This window comes from Tursiops truncatus, chromosome 1, assembly GCF_011762595.2.
Source record: "Tursiops truncatus isolate mTurTru1 chromosome 1, mTurTru1.mat.Y, whole genome shotgun sequence".
In the NCBI taxonomy this organism is placed as follows: domain Eukaryota; kingdom Metazoa; phylum Chordata; class Mammalia; order Artiodactyla; family Delphinidae; genus Tursiops; species Tursiops truncatus.
The window spans coordinates 170,974,553-170,997,234 of record NC_047034.1 but is presented as its reverse complement, the minus strand read 5'-3'; the positions used below and the strand labels follow the sequence as shown (position 1 = coordinate 170,997,234).

General features: G+C 54.2%; 1 protein-coding gene across 1 annotated transcript in view; it reads left to right on the top strand.

Annotated features, from left to right (window-relative positions):
- The window catches only part of LOC101329224 (protein-arginine deiminase type-1), a 33,861-nt gene that overhangs the window by 8,024 nt on the left and 3,155 nt on the right, over positions 1-22,682 (top strand). The window contains exons 2-15 of the mRNA XM_033842487.2: positions 4,936-5,116; positions 6,216-6,285; positions 6,940-7,001; positions 8,578-8,695; positions 8,782-8,907; positions 10,886-11,058; positions 11,207-11,310; positions 12,362-12,485; positions 12,921-13,028; positions 14,480-14,631; positions 18,211-18,355; positions 19,173-19,266; positions 20,326-20,405; positions 21,180-21,305. Of these exons, the coding sequence (XP_033698378.1) occupies positions 4,936-5,116; positions 6,216-6,285; positions 6,940-7,001; positions 8,578-8,695; positions 8,782-8,907; positions 10,886-11,058; positions 11,207-11,310; positions 12,362-12,485; positions 12,921-13,028; positions 14,480-14,631; positions 18,211-18,355; positions 19,173-19,266; positions 20,326-20,405; positions 21,180-21,305 (1,663 nt within the window). The remainder of the gene's footprint in view (positions 1-4,935; positions 5,117-6,215; positions 6,286-6,939; positions 7,002-8,577; positions 8,696-8,781; positions 8,908-10,885; positions 11,059-11,206; positions 11,311-12,361; positions 12,486-12,920; positions 13,029-14,479; positions 14,632-18,210; positions 18,356-19,172; positions 19,267-20,325; positions 20,406-21,179; positions 21,306-22,682) is intronic.

Here is a 22,682-nt window from a genome sequence, read left to right as displayed (position 1 = left end):
TCTCTTCTCCCTAGAGACCAGGTGGTCAACTTCCGAGTAGCTGAGGTAAGGTGTGGCCTGTGGAGCCCCAGTGGGAGGAAGCTTCTGGATACAGGTTGCAGCCAAGTAAAAGGAAAAGCTTTCTAATTACCTGAGCTGTCAAAGCACAGAGGGCTGTAAGGTAGTGAGCTGCCTGTTCAAGCACAGGGTTCTGCGACAGGCAAGGAGCTGGCCAGGATGGCCTCTGAGACCCCTCTCTGACCCGAGGCCTGTGAAGATACACCCCAGTCTCATTGTCTTAGGGCAGAAAGGGGTCAGAGGTCATGGTGCCATCTTCCTGGTCTGCACTGACTTCACCCTGCAAAGTTCAGGTGCGTGGAGGGGGAAGAGAGCTCTCCTGCCTCAGTGCCCCACATCCTGCCGGCTCCCAAGGGATCACATTGAAGCGCTTGTGTTGCAAAGTTTCAAAATTTTCCTTTTTCCTTCCTACGTCTTCCGTGACTATTTCCTTTCTCCGGTCCCCGCCGGGGACACGCTCAGGGCACACACACTCATTTTCAAGTCAGCGGGACAGCATAATATAGAAGACAAACCTGCCGCTCCTTCCATCCTTTACCAGGAAGGTTACTTAACCTCTCTGAGAAGATTTCTTCATCTGCTAAATGAGGACAGCAAGGGTTCCTGCGAGGGTTGTTGTGAAGGGTAGACGAGGCACCAAAAGCTGAGCATGGGGCTTCCCTGGTGGCGCAGTGGTTGAGAGTCTGCCTGCCGATGCAGGGGACGCGGGTTCGTGCCCCGGTCTGGGAAGATCCCACATGCTGCGGAGCGGCTGGGCCCGTGAGCCATGGCCGCTGAGCCTGCGCGTCCGGAGCCTGTGCTCCGCAGCGGGAGAGGACGCGACAGTGAGAGGCCCGTGTACCACACACACACACACACAAAGACAGGGTGAGGGAGAGTGTTTCGGGGTGTGTGATCAGCTCGTGCACATTCTTCTGATTGGCTGGTGGTGAGGTAATTGGGAGTCAACATCATCAACCTTCCAACCAGTCTGGGGTCTATGTGCTTGTGGGCAGCATACAGTTAACTTCTTCCACCTGGTGGGGGCTTCAGTATCTGCAAAAGAGCTCAAAGGACGTGGCTCACAATATTACCCATAGCCCTTGAGGAGGAACTAGAGATCCTTGACTTTGTTTAATGGCTAAACTATTATTATTTTGTCTTGCTTGGCTGTTTTCCATTGTTTCTGCATTTTCTCATTTTTCTGATTAAATTTATTCTTTGGAACTTGGGGGAAGGCCTAGGAGGCTAAAATTACAAACAAGAGGCAGGCAGAAGACATGGTGGAGGGGGGTCTGTCCCGGAAAGGTCCATAGGTTCTTTTTTTTTTTTTTTTTTTTTTTTTAGCGGGCCTATCACTATTGTTGCCTCTCCCGTTGCGGAGCACAGGCTCCGGACGCTCAGGCTCAGCGGCCATGGCTCACAGGCCCAGCCGCTCCGCGGCATGTGGGAGCTTCCCAGACCGGGGCACGAACCCGTGTCCCCTGCATCAGCAGGCAGACTCTCAACCACTGTGCCACCAGGGAAGCCCGGTCCATAGATTCTTGCTCGGGTACAGTTCCACGTTCCTGGGTTGCCTTGCCCTCAACCATAAAACAGGGGTTTCTTGTACCCCTTGCCCACACCAGACACCACGCTGGGTGCTGAGAAGACAGTAGTTTTAGTGAAAGTAAAATAGGAAAATTCCCCACATTCTAGAGGGAGAAACAGGAGAGACAGGCAATAGAAAAACATGTCAAATAAACATGACATGTCAGGTGACAAGCGCCATGGGTTGAAATGAAGCTGGGTTGTGGGGTTAGGGAGTGTGGGGTTCATGGTGTCACCCATGTCACACGGACTTAAATAGGGCAGTCAGGGAAGACCTCTGAGAAGGAAATGAGGCACGGAGGGCCCAGCGGAGGCTCGGGAGCTGAACATTGTGAACGAAGAGAACCCAAGTGCAAAGGGTCGAAAGCAGGAGGGAGCTTGGCAACCGGAGGGAGAACAAGAGCTGGGTTTGCAGGAGTGAGGAGGGCGTAGCCAACTCCGCGCAGACTGCAGAGCCCCCGGGGAAAGGCTGTGAACAGAAGGGATGTTGAATGACTTCTGTGTTAAGAGGATCCCTCTGCTGCTGTGCTGAGACCAGATCGTGGGCAGCAGGAGAAGAAGCAGGGGGACCAGCCCATTGTGAAAATCCACATGGAAAACACTGGTGCCTGGACCAGGGCGTTAGGCGTGGAAGAGACGTGAATGTCAGCAGGTGATGCTGTAAAGGGGGAGCTGACAGGGTTCACTGGTGACTGGATGTGAGCTCGAGGGAAGGAGAGAAGGCCAGGATGAATCCGATGATAGGGCAACTGTGGCCTGACCCGGGCAGGTTTGGACGGGGCAGAAGTGGGGAGCTAAGAGTTTCGTTTTGGACACGTTAAATGTAAAAACCCTGTTAGACACCCTAAAGAGATGTTCAAAAGACAGCTTTGAGTCTGGAGATGGAAAGTGGGGGTTCTAAGTCTGGGAGGCTTAGGTTCCTATGGTAACTGACTAAACAATGGCAAAGGGCAAAGGGCAAAGGAAGATGCCTGCAAGTGCCTCTTGAGGATGGTGAGACCAGGAGTGGGGTGAGGACCTGTGGTTCCTGCCAGCAGCCTGCAGGGCTCAGGGGCCCCTCTCCACCCCAGCCTCATCTTTAAAACGAGAATAATAATTGCCTTATGGGGCCATGATGTGCGTCAGAGAGCCAGGTCCTGAGTGGGCCTTGGGCCTGTTGTAACTATGACCATCACCACCATTGTCAATGGGGGCCATTGTTTGTGGGGACTGAGTGACCACGGCAGGGATCTGGAAGGGGTGTCTGGTTTCTCCAGGGGCTTTAATACTTCGGTGGTTTCTCAGGGATACAGGAAATGATGGAGGCAGGAGGATGTATCAAAGGACCCTTCTGGGCCTGGCATCTTTGCAGTCGGGTGGACGTTTGCAAGTTGACTTGACCTTGGGTGGTGGCCTTGAGGCTGACGGCTCTGTCCTGGGGGACGGCAGTGGGTAGCCCTGACACGTAGTTCCCTCGTCCGACTTCCCCTCCGGGGTGTGTGTTCCACATGGCCAAACGCCTCATGGAACCCTGGGGCCCATCACAGGGCTGGGGCAGGGAGGCACACAGCTCAGGTTTATTCAGGGGTTGAAAAAGGACAAGCGCCCCCAGAGGCCCTGCTGACTTTGCTCCTGGTGCCCTGTGGCCCGAGTTTGCAGAGCATCCCCTCTGAGTCTACGGCCCAGGAAGGCTGGCCCCTACCTGCTGTGGCTGGAAGCAGCTGGTGACTTGAGAAGTAGCGTGGAGGCCCAGCAGATGGGTGCCCCCGGCTGGGGCCTGGCAGACTGAGGGCTTCCTGATCCCCCTTTCTGGAGCCCAGAGCTCTGGAGTATTGGGTGGATGTGGTATATCAGGTAGATGGGGAGAAATTTGCAGGGTATGGCCTCAGTCAAATTCTGTACCACTGGGTGCAGATGGACCTGAATCCCCCTGCAGACTAGGGGCAACTGAATCCATTCATTCATTTAACAAGTGTTTATGAGACTGACCACACACCAGACACTGTTATAGGTGCTGGGAGCTAGCAATGAGCAAAGCAGACAAAACTCCCTGACCTTCTAGCAGGAGAGACGGACAATACCTAACAGTATGAAGAATCAGAGCAGACAGTGCTTTGTGACCACCTAGAGGGGTGGGATAGGGAGGGTGGGAGGGAGACGCAAGAGGGAGGGGTTGGGGGATATATGTACACATATAGCTGATTCACTTTGTTATACAGCAGAAACTAAGACAACATTGTAAAGCAATTATACTCCAGTAAAGATGTTAAAAACAAACAAGCAAACAAACAAAAAGAATCAGAGCAGAGTGGCAGGGCTAAGGAGAGTGTGGGAGAAGGCGGGACAAGGTATAGCATTAAATAGAGCGATGGGCGGGGGGTGCTCACTGAGAAGGTGACATTTAAAAAGAGCCCTGAAGAAGGTAAAGGAGTGAGCCTTGTGGATATCTGGGGGAAGAGCATTTTATGCAGAGGAAACGGCCAGTGCAAAGGCCCTGAGGCAGGACAGCCTGGCAGCTTCATGGAACATCAGGAAGGTCAGTGTGGCTTGAGCAGAGTGAGTGAGGACTGAGCCTAGTGGGGTGGAGGAGGTTCCTGGGGGGTGGCAGAGGGCAAATCGGGAGGGGCTTTTTATGCCAGTGTGAGGACTTCGCTGTGTGTGATGGGAACCGTTGCTTTTGAGCATAAGAACAACGTGATCTGTTCTGAGTGGGGAACAGGCTGGAGCGGGCACAGGTGGGCTTACGAAGCTGCCCAGCACTCTAGGTGGGTGCAGGGGTGGCAGTGGAGGAGATGAGAGGTGCTCTCAAACGGATTTCTTGTTGGGTTAGAGAATTTGGAAGCATAAAAGCAGGAAGCTTTGGGGGAGGTGGGGGATTGAGGATGTCCAGAGGTTTTCAGTCTCTGCTCTCTGGAGCCTCAGGGGCCACGGTGGGGGTGGAAGGGTTAAACACCGTGGCTCGGCACCACCCCCGGCTCCCTTTTGTCCTTCTTCTGTCAGGGGTTCCATGCGAGGTCCACTGAAAGGGCTCTGCCACTAAAACAGAGCTCAACAGCCACTGCTCTGCTCCAAGCCCTTCATGTTGCAGAGGGGGAGACTGAGGCCCGTGGACGACGTGCCCAGGGTGGGTCACGTGGAAATCAGTGGAGAGCTGGGATGGAGCCCTGGGGCCCAACCAGGTTGGTCTCCCGGCCAGTGGGCCCCTCACCCCCCGCTGCTCCCCACTCCAGCTGTTAGGGGGTGCCGTTGCATAGCCGGGTAGCCCCAGCCCACTACCCCACTGGTCTCTCTCCTGAGCCCCCGGATGCTCTCCTCTCTCCTTTCTATCAGCGATGTGCCCAAGGGTGCTGAGACCTTCAGTGTCTCTGGGAGCTCCGGGGTGGAGGTCTTCACGGTCTACAACACAGCACAGGTGACAGAGCCCACAGGTAAGGCCTACTGGCCCCTGAATGCCGGCGTGGACGTGATCATATCTGTGGACACAGCCAGTAAGGCTTTAAACGATCTCGAGGTAAGAGGCTACTTCCCCACAGAAGGTAAGAGCCCCCTACAAAGCACACCCCGTTCACACATCACCCCCACTCAACCAAACCCCACAAGGCTTTGCCACCCACATCCACGCGACACATCCTGATACAACCCAACCGACACCCAAAGATGCAAACCCACCCCAATGCCCCAACGTCACACGCACGCATACACGAGTGCTCCCGTAACAGCACAGCCTTCCTGCTCACCCCCTCAAATTCACAAACACCCGCATTAACACAGCTCCGCACAGACCCCAAACAAGCCCCCCACTCCTGTGCAGACAGGAGTTCTCGGCAGCACCCACACACACATGCATGCATGTGGACACAGGTACGTACCAGGGTGTGTGTCTCCCACCTAAGGAAGCAGGAAGCCTTCTCTTTCACAGAGGATACCCTTCTTACTCACCCTCAGGCACCCACCACATACACAGTGACCCCTGATTCATTGATTCAGCCTTTTCTCCAACGACACCAAAAAGGTGGAGACTGTGCAGCTGTTGAGAGTAGGGGCCCTGGAGCTCAAATCCTACCTCTGAGCCCCATCTACTGGGGTCATCCTGGGGGCTCACTGAGATGGCCTGGGTGGAGCCCTGGCCATGGGTTCTGGGGCATGGGGAAAGCTCTGTGAGCTTGGGCTGCTACTGTGGGGTGGGGGTGGGGGGTGGTCATTGTTCCCATTTTACAGATGAAGAAACAGAGGCTTAGAGAGGTTGAATAACTTGCCTGTCCCTAGTGACAGCTGTCCCTTCCCTCATTCTTTCTCTCTGACATCCCCATGGGTTCCTGAGGATCCAGCTGCTCCCTCTGGGATCCTCCTGCACCCCATCTGGCCCTCCTCGCCCCTCAGCCCAGCCCTGGGAGCTGAGGAGGCATCCCAGCCTCTCCAGCTGGAGAAGGGGGCTGTGGATCCAAGCCGGGAGCCTGTGGGCCTTGGGCCTTCAGCAGCAGGGAGTAGCTGGGACCCCCATGCCTCCCCTACCTCTAAGCAGGGCCGCCGGAGTGTCCCCTAACGCCCCCTGTCACAGCCATTTCTGAAGGGGTGGCCGTGCTGGCTTAGGACTGACCATGTCCCCACAGGTGCAAGTCTCCTACTTCGGGCTGCAGAAGGCTGCCCTGGGCCACAGTGTCCTCTGCCTCACTGGCGCCGGTAAGTCCCACCTCTCTGGCTCTCCGTACAACCACCCCTCCATGCTGACCGCTTGAGGGTCTTAGGGGAGCCCCCAAGTGCAAGGCCCACGGACATCTTCCTCCCCCATCGAGGAGCTTGGCTTCTTCAGAGGTGGTTCATCCACTCTAGAGCCTCAGGGGTGGAGTCCCGGCCATACTTAGGGCCATAAGAATCTGGAAACTGCACTGCCCATGGGTCACCAGCTAGACCAACAATAGGCCTCCTTCATCCAGAGTCTGCCTATCACACTCACTGGAACTTCAAGACATCACTAAACCATGGAGAGCCACACGCTACCTTGGGCCAGACCCCGGCAGCTGGCCCTGAGAACTGCAGAACCAGCACCTAGAACCTCAGGCCTGATCCCGACCTCCAGAGTCAGGGCCCCCAAGAGCTAGCAATTCAGCCCACATAGATGAGTCAAAAATTCAAGAGCCAGAGCCTTGGGTCCCTCCAACACCCAGAACCACACGGGGCTGCCACAAGGGCCTCTCAGGTGTTGGGTGTGGTCCCCAGAACAGGGCTTCCTGGTTCCCAAGGGCTTGTGGAGGGGCCGAAGCTTGCCCCGACCTGGACGTTATGGTGCGAGGGTGGGCCTGGGGAGCCCTGTTGTCCCTCTACATCTCTTTGCAGACATCTCCCTCGACGTCGACACGGGCCGCACGGGCAAGGTGAAGAGGAGCCACGGTGACAAGGTGGGACTCTCCTGGTTACCCCAAGATGGCAGAGTTGACAGGCAAACCTGGGGGTGGTCCTGGGGTGGAGTGGGCTCTTCCTCCAGAAGGGTGATGGATTCCTAGGGTCTGTGGTATCCAACAGTATAGGGAAGCCATCTGAGGACTCCCAAATCAGCATGAACGGGCCTTAACTTACACTGTGTGATCAACATGCTGTGTGACTCCTGGAAAACAGCTTACCCTCTCTGGGTCTCTCTTGTGCCACCTTAGAACTGGGATTAGTTCTTTTTCTTGAGGCCTTTTCTATTTCCTGGGCGGTATTTGGACCCCCAAGCATGGTAGGTGACTTGTCAAGTGACTGACAGATCGTGAAGAGTGAGGACGAAGATGGGGTGGGCTCAAGGCATTATCCCACCGGATGTATCTGAAAGCCATCCTGGGAGGGTAGAAGATATGATTTGCAGGGAAAGACCCCACAGAGGAAGCCTGAATCATATAGAAGACTTTGTGGACAAGATGGGGTAGGGCTGCCACGGATGGCTGTGCAGAGTGTTCACTGCACAAGGTTGCTTGGGCAAGGTGGCGGGTGGGGCCTATGATATAAATCATGTCTTGGGCGCCGGTACAGAGAAGCATCTACCCAGAGGGGTGAACAAGAGTGCCATATAAGTTAGCAGTGGTCCTGTGAGGTCCCCCAGACCCAAGTTTGAATCCCATCTATGTGACTTGGGGTTCACACCCCAGAGCCTCTTTTCCCTCTTCTGTGAAATGGGGAAAATAAGCCCTGCCTTGCGGAGTCTGGTGGGGATGAAGTAGAAGCACGTCAGGAAGGGGACTTCCCTGGTGGTCCAGTGGGTAAGACTCTGCACTCCCGATGCAGGGGGCCTGGGGTTCCAACCCTGGTCGGGGAACTAGATCCCACATGCATGCCGCAACTAAGAGTCCGCATGCCGCAAATAAGAAGTATGTATGCTGCAACTAAAGATCCCACATGCTGCAACAAAGATCCTGTGTGCCGCAACTAAGACCCAGCACAGCCAAAATAAATAAGCAAATAAATTAAAAGAAAAAAAGAGAAGCACATCAGGAAGAGCTTTGATCACAGAGGCAGGGTTCCAGCCATCTTCCCCACCTCTCTGCTCAGACTATCTTGCAGGACCTGCAGGATCTCAAGTGAAAGTCAGAGAAAACTGTGGGACAGGCCCCAGGAGAGGACTGGCATGGGGAGAGTCTCCCAGGAATTCTCCAGCCCCATCAAGGTCAGGGCGAGGCAGTCTTAGTCTGCTGGCAGGACCAAAGCTCAGCAGACTGGCAAAGGCCATTTCTGGGTTTTGCGCCATCACCCTTCCTCTTCCAGTCTGATGGCTGGGAGGAGCTGTTGTTCAAGTTGTTCACTGCACAAGCGTGGAGTGGCTCTGGGTGTAGGGACCTGGAACTCCATTCCCCAAATCTATGATCCCTCTATAAATCTTTAAGCAAACCCAGAATACAAAAGTCTCCAAGTTAACAAAGCAGACAGCTCTAGCCATGTCCAGAACCCCTTCTCAGAGACCCCTGGGTCCCACTGATCCTAAGTCCTCTTGCTTTGCCACAGAAAACCTGGCGCTGGGGCCCTGAGGGCTATGGGGCTATCCTGCTGGTGAACTGTGACCGGGATAGTTTCAGGTCCAGGGAGATCGACCTCACCAGCACCCAGCTGACATCACTGGAAGGTGAGCAACAGAAGGGGTGTATGGCGTTGTCCAGGGTGATGGTGTGGGATGGAGCAAGATCGTCTCATGGGCACCCCTCTCTCCAGACCTGCAGGACATGGCCCCAATGGTGCTGAGCTGCGATGGCCCTGATGAGCTCTTTGACAGCCACAAGCTGGTCTTGAACGTGCCGTTTTCTGATTCCAGGAGAATGGCGGTCTTCTGCGCTAGGGGTGAGTGGCCTGGAGGGATCTCTTCCCTTCCTGCTCCATCTTCTGCTTCCCAAACCATTCTTCTCTTATCCACCTCTCTCTCTCCTTCCATCATCATTTTGTGACTCTCACTACCACTTACAAACAGCCACTCCATCAGGACACGACGTATCGCCCAAGAAAGAGGTTCCCAAACTAGACCCATTTTACAGAGGGGAAAACTGAGGCTCAGACATGTGAATTCACTGCCCTAAGGTCCCACAACCAGTTGGGGATGGAGCAAGCATTCAAAGCCAGTCTCTTGGGCACCAAAGCCCCTCTTTCCACTACCCTTGCCCTTTCTCCTGAGCCCATCCTTCCTCTGGTCGGTTAGCATGGAATGAGTTCTTGATGTAAAACAGCAGTGTCCAGGCTGGGTGGGGTGGAGGCAGGGACTAGCACAGCTGAGGCCCAGGCTTGCCTTCAGAATCCAGTTGTTCTGACAGTTTATTAATCAAAGTCTGTGGATTAAAAAAACAAACAAACAAACAAAAAACCTGGCAGAAACACTAATCCTTAACCCTGAGGTGCCCTTACTCATTTTCATAAATCACAAGAGACCTCTCCTGCCCCTTCCTTCTTCCTCTTCATCCTCCTCTGTTCAAACTGACTCAGAGCTTGTCCCAGCTAAATGAGCCTGGCAGGGACCAGAATGTTCCAATGGTGGAAGGTTACCCAGGAGTCCAGCTTGGAAACACTTACTGTGATACCAGAACGTAAGCAAAGTCTCTGTAAGTGAGCTGACAACATTTCATGCTGTGAGAGCGTGCCAGGGTGGCGCTTCCCAGACAACCCTCAGGGGAGGGGAAAAGGCTACGGGCCAGAACTACTATGTGCCAGGCGATTTCTTTAAAAATTTGAGATGAAATTCACATAACATAAAATTAACCATTTTATTATATTTACTTTATTTTTTTATAAATTTATTTATTTTTGGCTGCATTGGGTCTTTGTTGAGGGGCGCGGGCTTTCTCTAGTTGCGGCGAGCGGGGGCTACTCTTCGTTGTGGTGAGCGGGCTTCTCACTGCAGTGGTTTCTCTTGTTGCAGAGCACGGGCTCTAGGCGCGTGGGCTTCAGTATTTGTGGCACGTGGGCTCAGTAGTTGTGGCGCACAGGCTCTAGAGCACGGGCTCAGTAGCTGTGGTGCACAGGCTTAGTTGCTCCACGGCATGTGGGATCTTCCCAGACCAGGGCCCAAACCTGTGTCCCCTGCATTGGCAGGCGGATTCTTAACCTCTGCACCACCAGGGGAGTCCCCAAATTAACCATTTTTAAAGTGAACAATTCGGTGACATTGAGTACATTCTCAATGTTGGGTAACTACCACAAAATTTCTAGCTCTAAGACATTTTCACCACCCCCAAATAAAGGCCTGTACTTATTAGCAGTCACTCCCCATCCCCCAACCCCCAGCCCTAGGCGACAGCTAATCTGTTTTCTGTCCCTGTGGATGTACCGATTCTGTACATCTCGTACAAATGGGATGATACGATATGAGGCCTTTTGTGTCGGGCTTCTTTCACTTAGTATAATGTCAAGGTTCATCTATGCTGTCGCATGTATCAATACTTCATTCCTTTTTATGGATGAATAACATGCCAGCATAGGGACATACTACATTTTGTTTATCCATTCATCCGTTGATGGACATTTAGGTTGTTTTCATCTTTTGTGCCGGCTGTTTTTACTTCCTTATCTAGTTTAAAGCTTACGCTGACCGCATGAGAAATGTAATATTAGCCCATTTTACAGGTGAGGAACTGAGGCTCAGAGAGGTTGAGTCATTGAGCTGAGGTCACACAGCTTGCACATGGCAGAGCTGGAGGAGTCCAAGTAGATCTAACACAAAGGTGGTTCTGCCTCTACATTCCTGGCCTTGGGTTTCCTGTCCTCACATCCTCGCAGCCCCACACCCCTGTCCCAGCACTGGGCCCCCAGTGCTGACTCTGGTTCCCCCTAGGTGGGAATTCTCTCTCAGACTACAAGCAGGTGCTGGGGCCCCAGCAGCTGTACTACGAAGTGGAGCGGCATCCGGGGGAACGGAAGATCAGCTTCTACGTGGAGGGGCTCACCTTTCCCGACGCTGATTTCTTGGGGCTGGTCTCTCTCAGCGTCAGCCTGGTGGACACCAAGGTATGTATGGCGCTGGGGGCCGTGATAGAGGATGAGGGGCTTCAGGGACCAGCGTGGAGGCTCCAGGACTGGGAGGCTGGGGGCTGCGGGGTCTTGAAGCCTGATGGGGCTCCCTGCAGGGCCCACTGAGTCCTCATTTTCCCCCCAGACGCTGCCTGAGGTGCCCTACTTCACAGACACCGTGACCTTCCGCATGGCCCCCTGGATCATGACCCCCAACACCCAGTGCCCCCTGGAGGTGTATGTGTGCAGGTGAGGCCTCGCCCCTCCTGCAGCTCTCCCACCGTCTCTGGACTCATAGAGATAGGAACAGAATTCCGTACCAGGCTTGGCCCTGCCCTCATACTGGACAAATTCATTGCAGGCACCCACGGACACAAGCTGGGAACAGGATAGCAGCAGGCTGGCTTGGGCCTGTCAGCCCCTCCTGCTCTGAGCAGCTAAGGCCCTGGCTGAGGTCAATGACTCAAGTCCAGCACACCTGCCCTACCGTGTCCTGCAGGTAGCAGCCCCAGAACATTTAGGATTTATTCCAGGCAGTGGGGCCAGGCCCCGTTCAGACTGCTGGCAGCTGCGGGAGACCCAGCCTTGCTCAGATGTGGGTGTACTCCTGGGCCTGCAGAGAACTCGGGACCCAAACTCCAAGCTCCTCTGTGAGCCCTGGCCCAACCCGGGTCCCTGGTCCTTCTGCCATCTCTCAGAATCCTTGTCAGGCCCCTTGATGGGCAGGTGAGCCTGGATTGGCAAGGCTACTCCGGGCCTCTGCATCAGAGGTCGGACCACTGGAAAGGGCCATAGATGACTTGGAACATAAGTCAAAAGGCCAGGAAGGGTGTGGCCAAACAGGTTTGCTCTGCTGAGCTGGGCCCAGGTGTTCAGAAGGGCACTCTTTCTTTCTGTTTGCTCACTAACACCATCCTGACTCCTTTGTTTAGGCCAGTTGTGAGAAACAGGAGGAGATGGGGCTACCTGCCCCCTCACTACCACCTTAACCAGTGAGATTCAGTCCCCAGTCACCTTCTCCAGGACTTATGGTGCCCTGCCTTCGGGCTCCACAGCCCCGGGCCTGTCCCTCCCCTTGCACCTGTCACCTGATGTGATCTGGGGACATTATTTGTCTCTGTCATTAGCCCATGAATCTCTCTAGTGCAGAGACTGGGTTTGAACCCCTGTGCCCAGGGTCCACATGGGGCCTAGCACAGACCGCACCAAGGCCACCCCATCTATCCCCTGCCCCCCGGCCCTGAGGCCAAGGCCACAGTCAGCAGTCATTATTTCGCTCCCCTCTCCCTGTGTTTTGCAGTGTCTTAGACTCCCATGGCTCAAATGAGAAGTTTCTGAAAGACATATCTGACCTGGCGTTGAAAGCCAACTGCAAGCTGATCGTCTGCCCTTGGACTGAGAATCGGAATGACCGCTGGATCCAGGTGGGTGCGGGAGTGATCCCGGGAGAGGAGGGCAGCCCGGGAGGCCTGAACCCCGTCCTTTACACTGGCTTTGGGAAAGCTGGCCTGCGCAGGCTCCTACTGGCCTCTGTTTCCCTAGAGAAGCCAGGCCGGCCTGGGTGCCAGGACTTAGGGTGGGGGGCATGCAGTCTGGGGGAACGCCCTCCCCTCCCCGCCACTGCCTGCGTCGCCCCAGTGTCTCCCGCTTCCCTCCAAGTGCTCTGGTCCCAGGCAGAGTCCTCCTCTGGCTGCGGTCCTGAGAGCCCTCACTCCACCTCTGTTCCCTGGCCCCTGCACCCGCCAGGTCTTGGGGAAGATCCACTGTCCTGCCCCGCCCCGCCCCGGGCCTGGGGGGATTAACCCATTCTTAATACTATACTGAGGCAGTCCCTGTGGTCTTTTTCTCTCCCCTCCCAGGACGAGATGGAGTTTGGCTACATCGAGGCGCCTCACAAATCCTTCCCGGTGGTCTTTGACTCCCCCCGAGACAGAGGCCTGAAGTACTTCCCTTATAAGAGGATCCTGGTATGCGGCCAAGGGCAGAGTGGGGAAACCATGGGTGGCTCCTCCTATAGGATTCTCCAGTCATTCTTGCCTGGTCCTAGTCCTTCAGGGGCTACAAAAGGACACAGGTGGTGGGTTCTGGCAAATGGGGAGTTAGTGGGAGGTTTGGGAGGGATATGTAAATGAAATGCAAATCTCATGCAAATCACCCCTGTTCTGGGAGGAACAGGCCAGCAAAGTCCTCCTTGGGGTCCTTCCTTTCCCCCAAGGGGGAGTGAACAAAGGAGTCAGCTCTGGGGAAACCAAACTGCCTTTTGAGGGCAACACACCCTTAGTGAGCCCTCATGGCTCTTGCTTTTGTGAGCCAGGTCCTCTCTTCAGGTAACGAATGTTTTCTGAACGCCTACTGTGTGCCAGGCACAATGCTGCTTCTACACACAGGAGGGCGACAGGAGCCACTCCAGCAGCCATGTCCTGAGTTCCAGGCCCTCCCTCCTAGCTTTACACAGTTGCTCATTTAATCCACGTGGATTCCTATGGATAAGTATGGATATCCATACTCCTGTGGATATTATTATTCCCTCTTTACTGAGGCTCAGAGAGGTTAAGCAACTTACCCAAGGCCACACAGCTAGTTAGCAGTGGCACCAAAACCAGAGGGGCTGCCTCCACGGCCCCTGAACTTTACCGCTAGGCTAACCTGCCTTTTGAGGTGGGTCCGGGTCCCAGAACTCACGTCTCTGCCTGTTTACTGGCCCCTGTCCCCCACCTCCAGGACAATGCCAGGGTCTGGTGGGGGATATGATGGGGAAGGTCCAGGAACTCATGGGCACACAGAGCAGGGACATTTACCCCAGCCTGGAGGGATCAGGGAAGAGTCCCTGGGGAGGTGACAGTGAGCTCTGTGGGGTGAGTCTGCATCAACAAAGGGCCTGACCCCAAGCCCTGGGCTTGACCTGGCCAGCGCCTTTTCCACTGTTCCCTGCTCTGTCTTTATCATTTCCTTCCTTCTACTTTCTTTAGGTTTAATTTACTGTTCTTTTCCTAGCTGGAAACGGAAGCTAAGATTTTTCAAGCCTTTCTCTTCTTGATATATGTGTTTAGAGCTGCGGCAATTCCCTAGAAGTGCAGCCTTACCAGCATCCCCTCAAGTTTTAACGTGCTGTGTGGTTTTTACCTTTCACTTCAAAATACGGTGTAACCTCCCCTTTGATTTCTTCTTTGACCCGTGGGTTCTTTAGAAGCATGTTGCCTCCTTTCCAAACAGTCAGGGATTTTCTAGTTATTGTTCTGTTATTGGCTTCGGCTTTAACAGCGCAAGGCTCAGGGCACCGGGAGGATGTGTGAAAAGTGAATAGTGGTTGTTTTTCAGGGAGTGGGATTCCCCCAGGAGCACCCCTCGCTCCCCTGCCCCAAGAGCTGTCTCTTCCTTTTCTAACTGATGGTTAGAGCTCTCGATGGTTTTCCCCTAGGGTCCCGACTTTGGATATGTCATCCGGGAAACGCAGTTCGCTGGTGTTTCTGACCTTGACTCCTTCGGCAACCTGGACATCAGCCCTCCAGTCACAGTGGGGGGCAAGGAGTACCCGCTGGGCCGAATCCTCATTGGTAGCAGCTTCCCCAAGTGAGAAACCAGGGCAGGAGGGTGGTGGAGGTCACGGGAGGGCCCGGGGGCCCCAAGGCAGCAGCCACTCTCCAACACCCCCTGCCTCCACCGCAAACACAATTCTCCAGTCTGAAAAGTGGTCTTAAGTTCCTGCACGGAATCCTGGAATAGAGTCCTAGGATCACAGGTCACAGGAAAGATCACAGAATCTTAGGAAAAAACAAACTATTGGCCCACGGTCTTTTGCCCTGCCTAGTATTTTATGAGCATAATTCGTCACCAACATTAAATATACATGTATCAGGAGGCTTCATATAAAAAGCCAGATTTCTGACTTCTTTTGAAACGTCAGAAGAGCAGGGAGGTCACGTGTCATCCAGGGCAGAAGTAGGAGTTGGATCCGTTGACCTCTCCAGTGAGGACATCGAAATAGCTGTTGTCCTGGCAACAGCTAGAAAGGGTGCAGCCATCACCACAAGGCTGCAGGTCAGGATACCAGGGTGACAGAGGTAACTTGACAGGTCCTACCTGGACAGCTGTCATCTAGGAGGAAACAAGGTATTTAGGGTTTAGGGCTCAGACAGATGACAGCATCTGCTAAATCTCCCTGGTGGGTCCCCACCCAGCCTGTGGGCAGTCGAAGAATGGGGTGTGTAGCACAGGGATGCTAGTGCGATCCCCTGCTTCCTGCCTAAAGATTAAGCCCACCCCAGGCCCTGGAGTTTGCCTTCCGGTTTGTGTGGGGTTGGCATGGAGCCCAGGCGTGCCCCAGCTTGCGTCCCCAAGCCCTGGCTATCTGGTCTTGGGCCCAGAGCAGCCAGGCAGTCCTGGGAAGTTTACCCAGGCTCATGTGGTGACCTTGGTGGCCTCATGGCTCTGGATCAGGTGAGGTGAGGCTTCCTGGCACCAACCCCAGGCATGAAGCCGGGTGCCCAGGCTGGGTACCCGGGGCTGAGGTTGGCCAGGACAAGAGGAGTGCACTCACCTTGCTGCTGACTCATGTGCAGAACTACTCTGGGGCTGGATCCTGCCCACAGCTCTGGGGGCAGAAGGGCCTTGGGACCGCTGGGCAGTCATTCTGTGCTTCCAGGAGGGATCTGGCAAGAACGAGCACAGACTTTGCTATCTAACGGATTTGGGTTCGAGTCCTGCCTCTGCCACTTATTGGCCACATGATTTGGGGCACATCATCTAACTAGTGCCTACCACAGGGCCTGGAACATAGTAGGTGCTTGATTAATTCATTTAGAAATATTTATTGCATGCCTACCATGTGCCAGGCACTGATGAAGGTACTAGGGATACATCAGGTGACAAAGATACATTATTAAATGGGCAAATTATTTTATACGTCATCCCTCAGTGTCCTCCTCGGTGAAATGGGCTTATAAAAAAATCCCTGTCCTAGCTATATAATAGCCGTTACTGGGGATAAAGGATTCACATTAACCAACTTCCGAATGCTTGGGTATTATTTAGCTGGACCCCTGGCAGTGGATGTGCCTTGAAGTAGGTTGGAACTCAATGGATAAAAGTTATTGATCACCTACATGCCATGAACATGGAGCTTTACCCAGGTTACCTCCATTAATTCTTACAACAGCCCTATGAGGTTGAGATGACTATTATCCCCATTTTACAGATGAGGAAGTTGAGGCTTAGATAAATGAAGTGAATGCACTAATTCATGCATTCATTTATCAATTCAATAACTATTTATTGAGACTTCCTATATGCCAGGTTCGGGGCCCCGTGCTGGGGATAAAAGAAATGTTCTGGAAAATCCCAGGCTCAGAGCAAGGACCCCGGATGGGAATGTGTGGGGGGTCTCTAGCAGAGCTGGGCCTCACTCCATTGGCTATTGTGTTGAAAACAGGGAACAAAGCTCTTGGTAGACAGATGGAACCCTGAGGCTCAGGGAGGGGCAGCTACTGCCTAGGACCACACAGCAAGTTAGGGGAATAGTCAGAATTCAGATCTCCTCCTTGGACCCCAAATTAAAATTTAACATCCAGGCTGCTGTCCTGTGTTCCTGTCTTGGCTTCTGACCTTAGCAGTGAACAAAACAACCTACATACATCCTAGAAGAGAGAAACAGACAATAAGCAAACATAATAAATAAGTAAATCATCTTGTATGTTAGGTAAAAGAAGCGTTGGTGAGAGGCTGACATTCCCCTGAAGGAGATGAGACAGTTAAAGATGTGGCTAATTGGGAGGAAGATGTGCAAGGGAGTGGAAACAACTAGTGCGAAGGCTCTGAGGCAGGAGTGTGCTGGAGACATTAGAGGAACAGCAAGGAGGCCAGTGGGTCAGGAGCAGAGGGAACGAGGGGGTGTGGGGGGATGAGGTCAGAGAGCTTGGTCCGGCAGAGTTCAGATCATGACATGGACCTGTCATTTTTACGTACATAATAGGGTTATCCTGGGGATTAAATAAGACACCCAGTGTGAGGAGCCTCAGGCAGGCACACAGCAGGTGCTCAGCAAATGCCCCCTCTGTTCTCTACTATCTTGGGTTCTCCAAGCTCTGCTCCCCACATTTAAAACGATCTTGGAACAATTCTGCCTCCTGGTGGCAGCTTTGATGTGACTCAGAGACCAGGTCTGATGCTTCTCAAGGCTGGAGTCATCTGGTCCATTCCCCTGCCTCCAGGCAGAGGGCTGCAGAGTCCCAAGGAGGGACTTAAAATAACAGAAACTAAAATATTAAATATTAAAATATTATATTAAAATAAACAGAAATACAAGAAAAATATTTTCCACATTCCCACCCCCTGAATCAAATCAGTGTTGCCTTGTATCACTGCTTGTTGGGTCTCCCTTCTAGTTTTGTTGTTATATAGACTATGGACTCTTACACAGCTGTTCAAAAGCCTTAATATCATTCACAAATATTTTTCAGCAGCTATTCTATAAGAGGTGCTGGGGATACAGCAGTGAACCTAGAGAAAAATCCCAGCCCTCCTGGAGTTTACATTCTAGTGGGCTGCCAGGCAATAAACAAGATATCAAGTATGCCAAATAGTACCAAATGCTGTAGAGAAGAATAAAGCTGGGAAAGGAGTTGAGGGGTGGTTGTTATTTCCAAAGTCCACATAGAGAAAGAGGTGACATTTGAGTTAAACCTGAAGAAAGTGAGGGACATGGGGGGTGGGCAACAATTCCCACACTTTGGGTAACACTGGGCTAAGCAGGATGTGGGGTGGCTTGCCAGCTCCCAGTCATGTTTTGAACAAAAAGCTTGGTGCCTTGGGTAAAGAGTCAACCTCTCTGAGTCCCAGGAATTGAGATGAGGGTCTTCAGTTCCCTTTGGCAGATGGAGGGCTCTCATTTGACTCTCTTCTGCAAGAAGGGGTGGCAGGACCTTTCTGGCCTTGGGGAGGATGCTTTAAGGTGAGGGAGGGACAGACTCTCTTGGGCAATACTCAGGATGGACAGCGAGTTCCTGGGAGCACCTGGGCACTGGGGCCAGGAAGCAGGGACCAAAGAAGACCCATTCAGAGGGTTGACAGGGCAGGGAGGGGCTCAGGAAGTGCCTGCAGGGAACCAGCACACAACACGCACGAGGTGACCCTGCTCTTTCCCTCCCTGGCCAGGTCTGGTGGGCGGCGAATGGCCAAGGTGGTGCGCGACTTCCTGAAGGCCCAGCAGGTGCAGGCGCCCGTGGAGATCTACTCTGACTGGCTCTGGGTGGGCCACGTGGACGAGTTCCTGAGCTTCGTGCCCACCTCCGACCAAAAGGTACATCCCCTCTCCTCCTGCCTGAGCTACCTCTGCCCCTCCCTATCCTGATGGGTCAGGATAAGGCAAAGGCACCTGAAACTAGCTCACCACCTCGGTCCATAGAGAGCTTGGAGTCAGGGTACCCTCTGGGCCAGGTGGTGTTAATCAGGGGGGGCTTCCTGGAGGAGGTCAGAGCCCAGGAGGGAACTCGTTCGCTCACTTCTCATACACTCATTCTCACACTTACTGGGTGTTTGTTCTGATCCAGACCTCTCAGTCAAGACCCAGGACTGACACTGGTAATAATTGGAAACATTTACTGAGCACCTGTGAGATGTATGTGTTTTAATGCGTTTAATCCTCTAGCAACCCCATGAGGTGGGTACTATTATCATTTCCCCCATTTTATAAATAAGGAAAACGAGGCTCAGAAGGGCAACTAACTAGTAGGGTAAAATTCAGACCAAGACGGTGGGCTCTGGACCAGCAATGTTAACCACTCAGCACCTTGCAGAGACGATCAGGGAGGGTACAGCCCGCAGGGAGCAGGCAGCCTGGGAGGGGAGGCTTCCTAGTGACCAGTGGTTGAGTTCCCTGGTGTACAAAGTGGGGAAGGGCTTCCAGGAAAAGAGAAGGTTATGGACAAAGGCCTGCAGGTGTGAACCGGCTTGGAGGATTCGGGGAGGTGCAGACAGTCCTTTGTGGCTGGTGGGAGGGATTGAGGGGGGTTGCCATGTGCAGTCTGGCCTCTGAACTCAGGCCCCTCCTGAGTTTGGGGTTTCCTGCATGGGGGGAGAACCTGTCCACTGAGCTGCTCTCCCATCCTCTGTGCCAGGGCTTCCGGCTGCTCCTGGCCAGCCCCATCGCTTGCCTCAACCTGTTCCAAGAGAAGAAGGAGGAGGGCTACGGGGAGGCGGCCCAGTTTGACGGTGAGTGCCAGTGAGCCCATCACCCTGCCAGACCGTGCCCTCTCGTTGCCAGCCCTGGGCACCATTGATGCCTGACGTGGCTGTGCTCTGCTTACAGGCCATTTGTCTGCCAGCTCTCAGCTCAGAGTCCATCACTGATTTTCCCAACACCTTCATATGGGAGCAAAGGATGAGGGCTCTTCCTTTCTTGGGCCAGGGATGGAAGCCTGGGTGGCCTCCTCCATACACTGGGTTGTTCCTGGCCACACCCCAGGGGAAGAAAGGAACAGGAAGCCATGAGCCTGTCCGTACATACACTTTCATGCTCTTGCCCAATCAGATCGTTCACCCCCTTCTCCTTATCCCTTTTCATGGAGGAGAAAACTGAGGCTCAGAGAGGGGAAGCGGCTTGCCCAGGGCTAAGAAGCAGGAAGCAGCAGGGCCAGGGGCTCAAGAGAGGGAGGGGTGAGAAGCCAGGAGGGTGGTCGGGGCCCCTCTGTGGACCTTCCTTGGGGAATCGACAGACCCTCCAAGGGCCTGGTTGGCCCCCTTGAGCACCTCCCCCTTCCCCACCGGGGATCGCAGTGTTCTCACCTGCGGAATGGAGCATTGGAAGGGATGTCGCATAGCCTTCAGCAAAGATAGACCTGGATTCAGATCCTGGTCTTGCCACTTGCCGGCTATGAGATCAAAGATGTGTTCTGAACCTCTCAGTGCCTCCATTTCCTCTTCTCTGAATGCAGGGTGGTAACTAACCTGACCTAGCATTGTTTTAGAGATCAATAATAAATATAACAGGAGGCCCAGAGCATAGGGGGTGTCAATAACGGTAGCTCTTCTGTTATTATTAGGCTCTGAGCTCAGGCGTCCCTTCCCAAGGAGTTTATAATCCATCACCAGGATTTACTTGCAGCCAGAGCTTGGTCCCATCAGCGTTTCCAGTCTCTGGCTTTCTCAGTCCTTGCTTCAGACCCTGGCGCTGAGGTGGGAGAAAAATCCTGGCCCGGATTTTCAAGCCCAGGCTTGAGGTGGCCCCAGGCAGTATTCCCTGAGCCAGCTGCAGTCTTCTTTCTCTTGCAGGGTTAAATTACCAGGTGAAGAGAAGCATTAATGAGATACTGGAAGACAGAATTCTCAGGAGTGACAACCTGTATGCACAGGTGAGGGGGGTGGAGGGTGAAGCAGCCCCAGGAACTGCCGGGGTGGGGGTGAGGGGTTCAGCCCTGGGCCTCTGACTCTCCTGGGGGCTGCTGAGACCTGTGGGTTGGGTAGGGCCCCTGCTCTTGGGAAACCCACAGTCTGATGGAAGAGACACAGCCGTGCCAGTCCAGTGGGGGACATCTTGCCCCCATTCTGGGGAAATGATGGGTTTCAGCGGAAGTAGAATTGAGTTCCCCAAGAAGTCTGGGGAGATGGGAGAGATGTGGTGGGGAAATGGGGCCCTGTAGGGGCGAGGGCTGGGGTGCGTGAGAATCAGGGTGACCTGGTGAGGAGATGGGGTGGAAGGAGGTCCCAGGAAGGGGCAGAGCTAATGCCTGCCACGTGCCTGGTGTAGGCCTGGCATGGAGTCCTACTCAGTAGACAGGAGGAGGTCCCATGCTTCTCCCCAGTGGTGCCCGACGCTTTTCTCCTAAACAGCTGAGCTGGGCAGAAGCATAAGCCCGGCTCTGGTTGGGACAGTGTGTGGTGACGGCAAGCACTTTTGCAACCAGAAGCTGCCTGGATCCAAACCCCAGGTCCACTACTTCCTAGCTCTGTGCCCTTGGGCAGGTCACTTGAGCCTCAGTTTCCCCATCTGCGGTAGCAATGGCACAAAGCTGTTATGAGGATCAAACAAGCTAAAGGGTGCACAGGGCCCGACACGTAGCAGGTGCTCAGAAACGTTGGATACTTCCTGGCTCCCTGGGTACCTGTGCCCCTCCTCCCACCCTCAGAGATGCATTGACTGGAACCGGGAGGTGCTGAAGCAGGAACTGGGCCTGACTGAGCGGGACATCGTGGACATCCCCCAGCTCTTTTACCTGAAGGACTCCCAAGCAGAAGCCTTCTTCCCCAACATGGTGAGAGCGTGGAGGGAGGACGGGTCATTTCCATCCTTGGTGCCTGGCGGGGTCCTGCTGGGCGGTCAGTTGGGGGTCCAGAGGAGAAACCGTCCCTATCCAGGGGCAGACTGGCAAGGAGGCTGGGACGGGCCCTGCGGACCTCGCCAGTGTTTGCTTTTTGGGGCAGATATAGAAAATCTCCATCGGTAGTTCCCAACCAGGGTGATTTCTCCTCCCCCCACCCCCGCCCCGGGTACTTTGATTGCCACACGAGGAGGGTGCTACTGGCATCTAGTGGGTGGAGGCCACGGACGCTGCTAAACATCCTACAGTGCACAGGGCAGCCCCACAACTAAGGCCTTTCCCCCCCTCAAAATGGAGAACGGAAGCGTGGTTTGGTTCCAATGTTTCAAGCTTTCGCTTCTGGGTCTCAGCTGCCTGTTCTGCTCCCCGGGCTGGCACCCCACTGTCTGCTCCCCAGAGGGTCCTGAGGTGGGCAGGGGTGGCAGGTGGCAGCTGCCACCCTGGCTGTCACTAACTCAGGCACCTGACAAGCAGATGAGCAGGTGTGATCTCACCAATGCGGCCCCTGGGAGGGGTCTGAGCGATGCCATTGGCACAGCCCGGCCCATAGCGCCCAGCAACCCCTTGGGAAAGGAGGTCGGGGCATTGGCAGCAGTGAGGGGTGGTTCCCTAGGGTGGGAGACCCTCCCTCTTCAGCCTGGGGCCTTTACTCGAATCCCTGTCATTGGACCAGCCAGTGAATCCTGGGGTCCTGACTGGAGGCCAGTGCGTAGGGTCTGGCTTCCCCGCCAGGGTCGCATTCACTCCTGACCCCTCGCTGTGAGGCCCCTGCAGAGACCTCGCAGGCAGGGCTTCACAACCTTGGTTCTACTGATATTTGGGGCTAAAGAGTCTTTTGCTCTGGGGGTTGTCCTGTGTATCGTAGGATGGTTGCAAAATGCCCTGGAGGCAAGATTGCCCTGGTTGAGAACCACTGCTCTAGGGTAGTGCGGTCAGAACTTTCTCAGGTGATGGAAATGTTCTACATCTGTGCAATATGACGTGGCTGCCGCCACATGTGGCTTCAAATGTGGCCAGTGTGACTGAGGAACGGAAGTTTTACTTTCATTTTAACGTCAGCAGCCACATGTGGTGGATGGCTACTGTATCAGACAGTGAAGCTCTAAGGGGTGACCTGCCTCTGGTTCTGACTGAGCGTGGGGGAAGGCCCATGACCGTGGTCAGCCCTGGGCTGCGGCCTTGCCCTCCCCTACTGGGAGCCCCTCCCCAGCACACAGCCCTCCATGGGAATCTCCTAGCTTCAGACCAGGCCCAGCTAGAGGATCCCAGCATGTTCTCACTGGAGAGCCCTTAGGGAACACTCAGTTAACC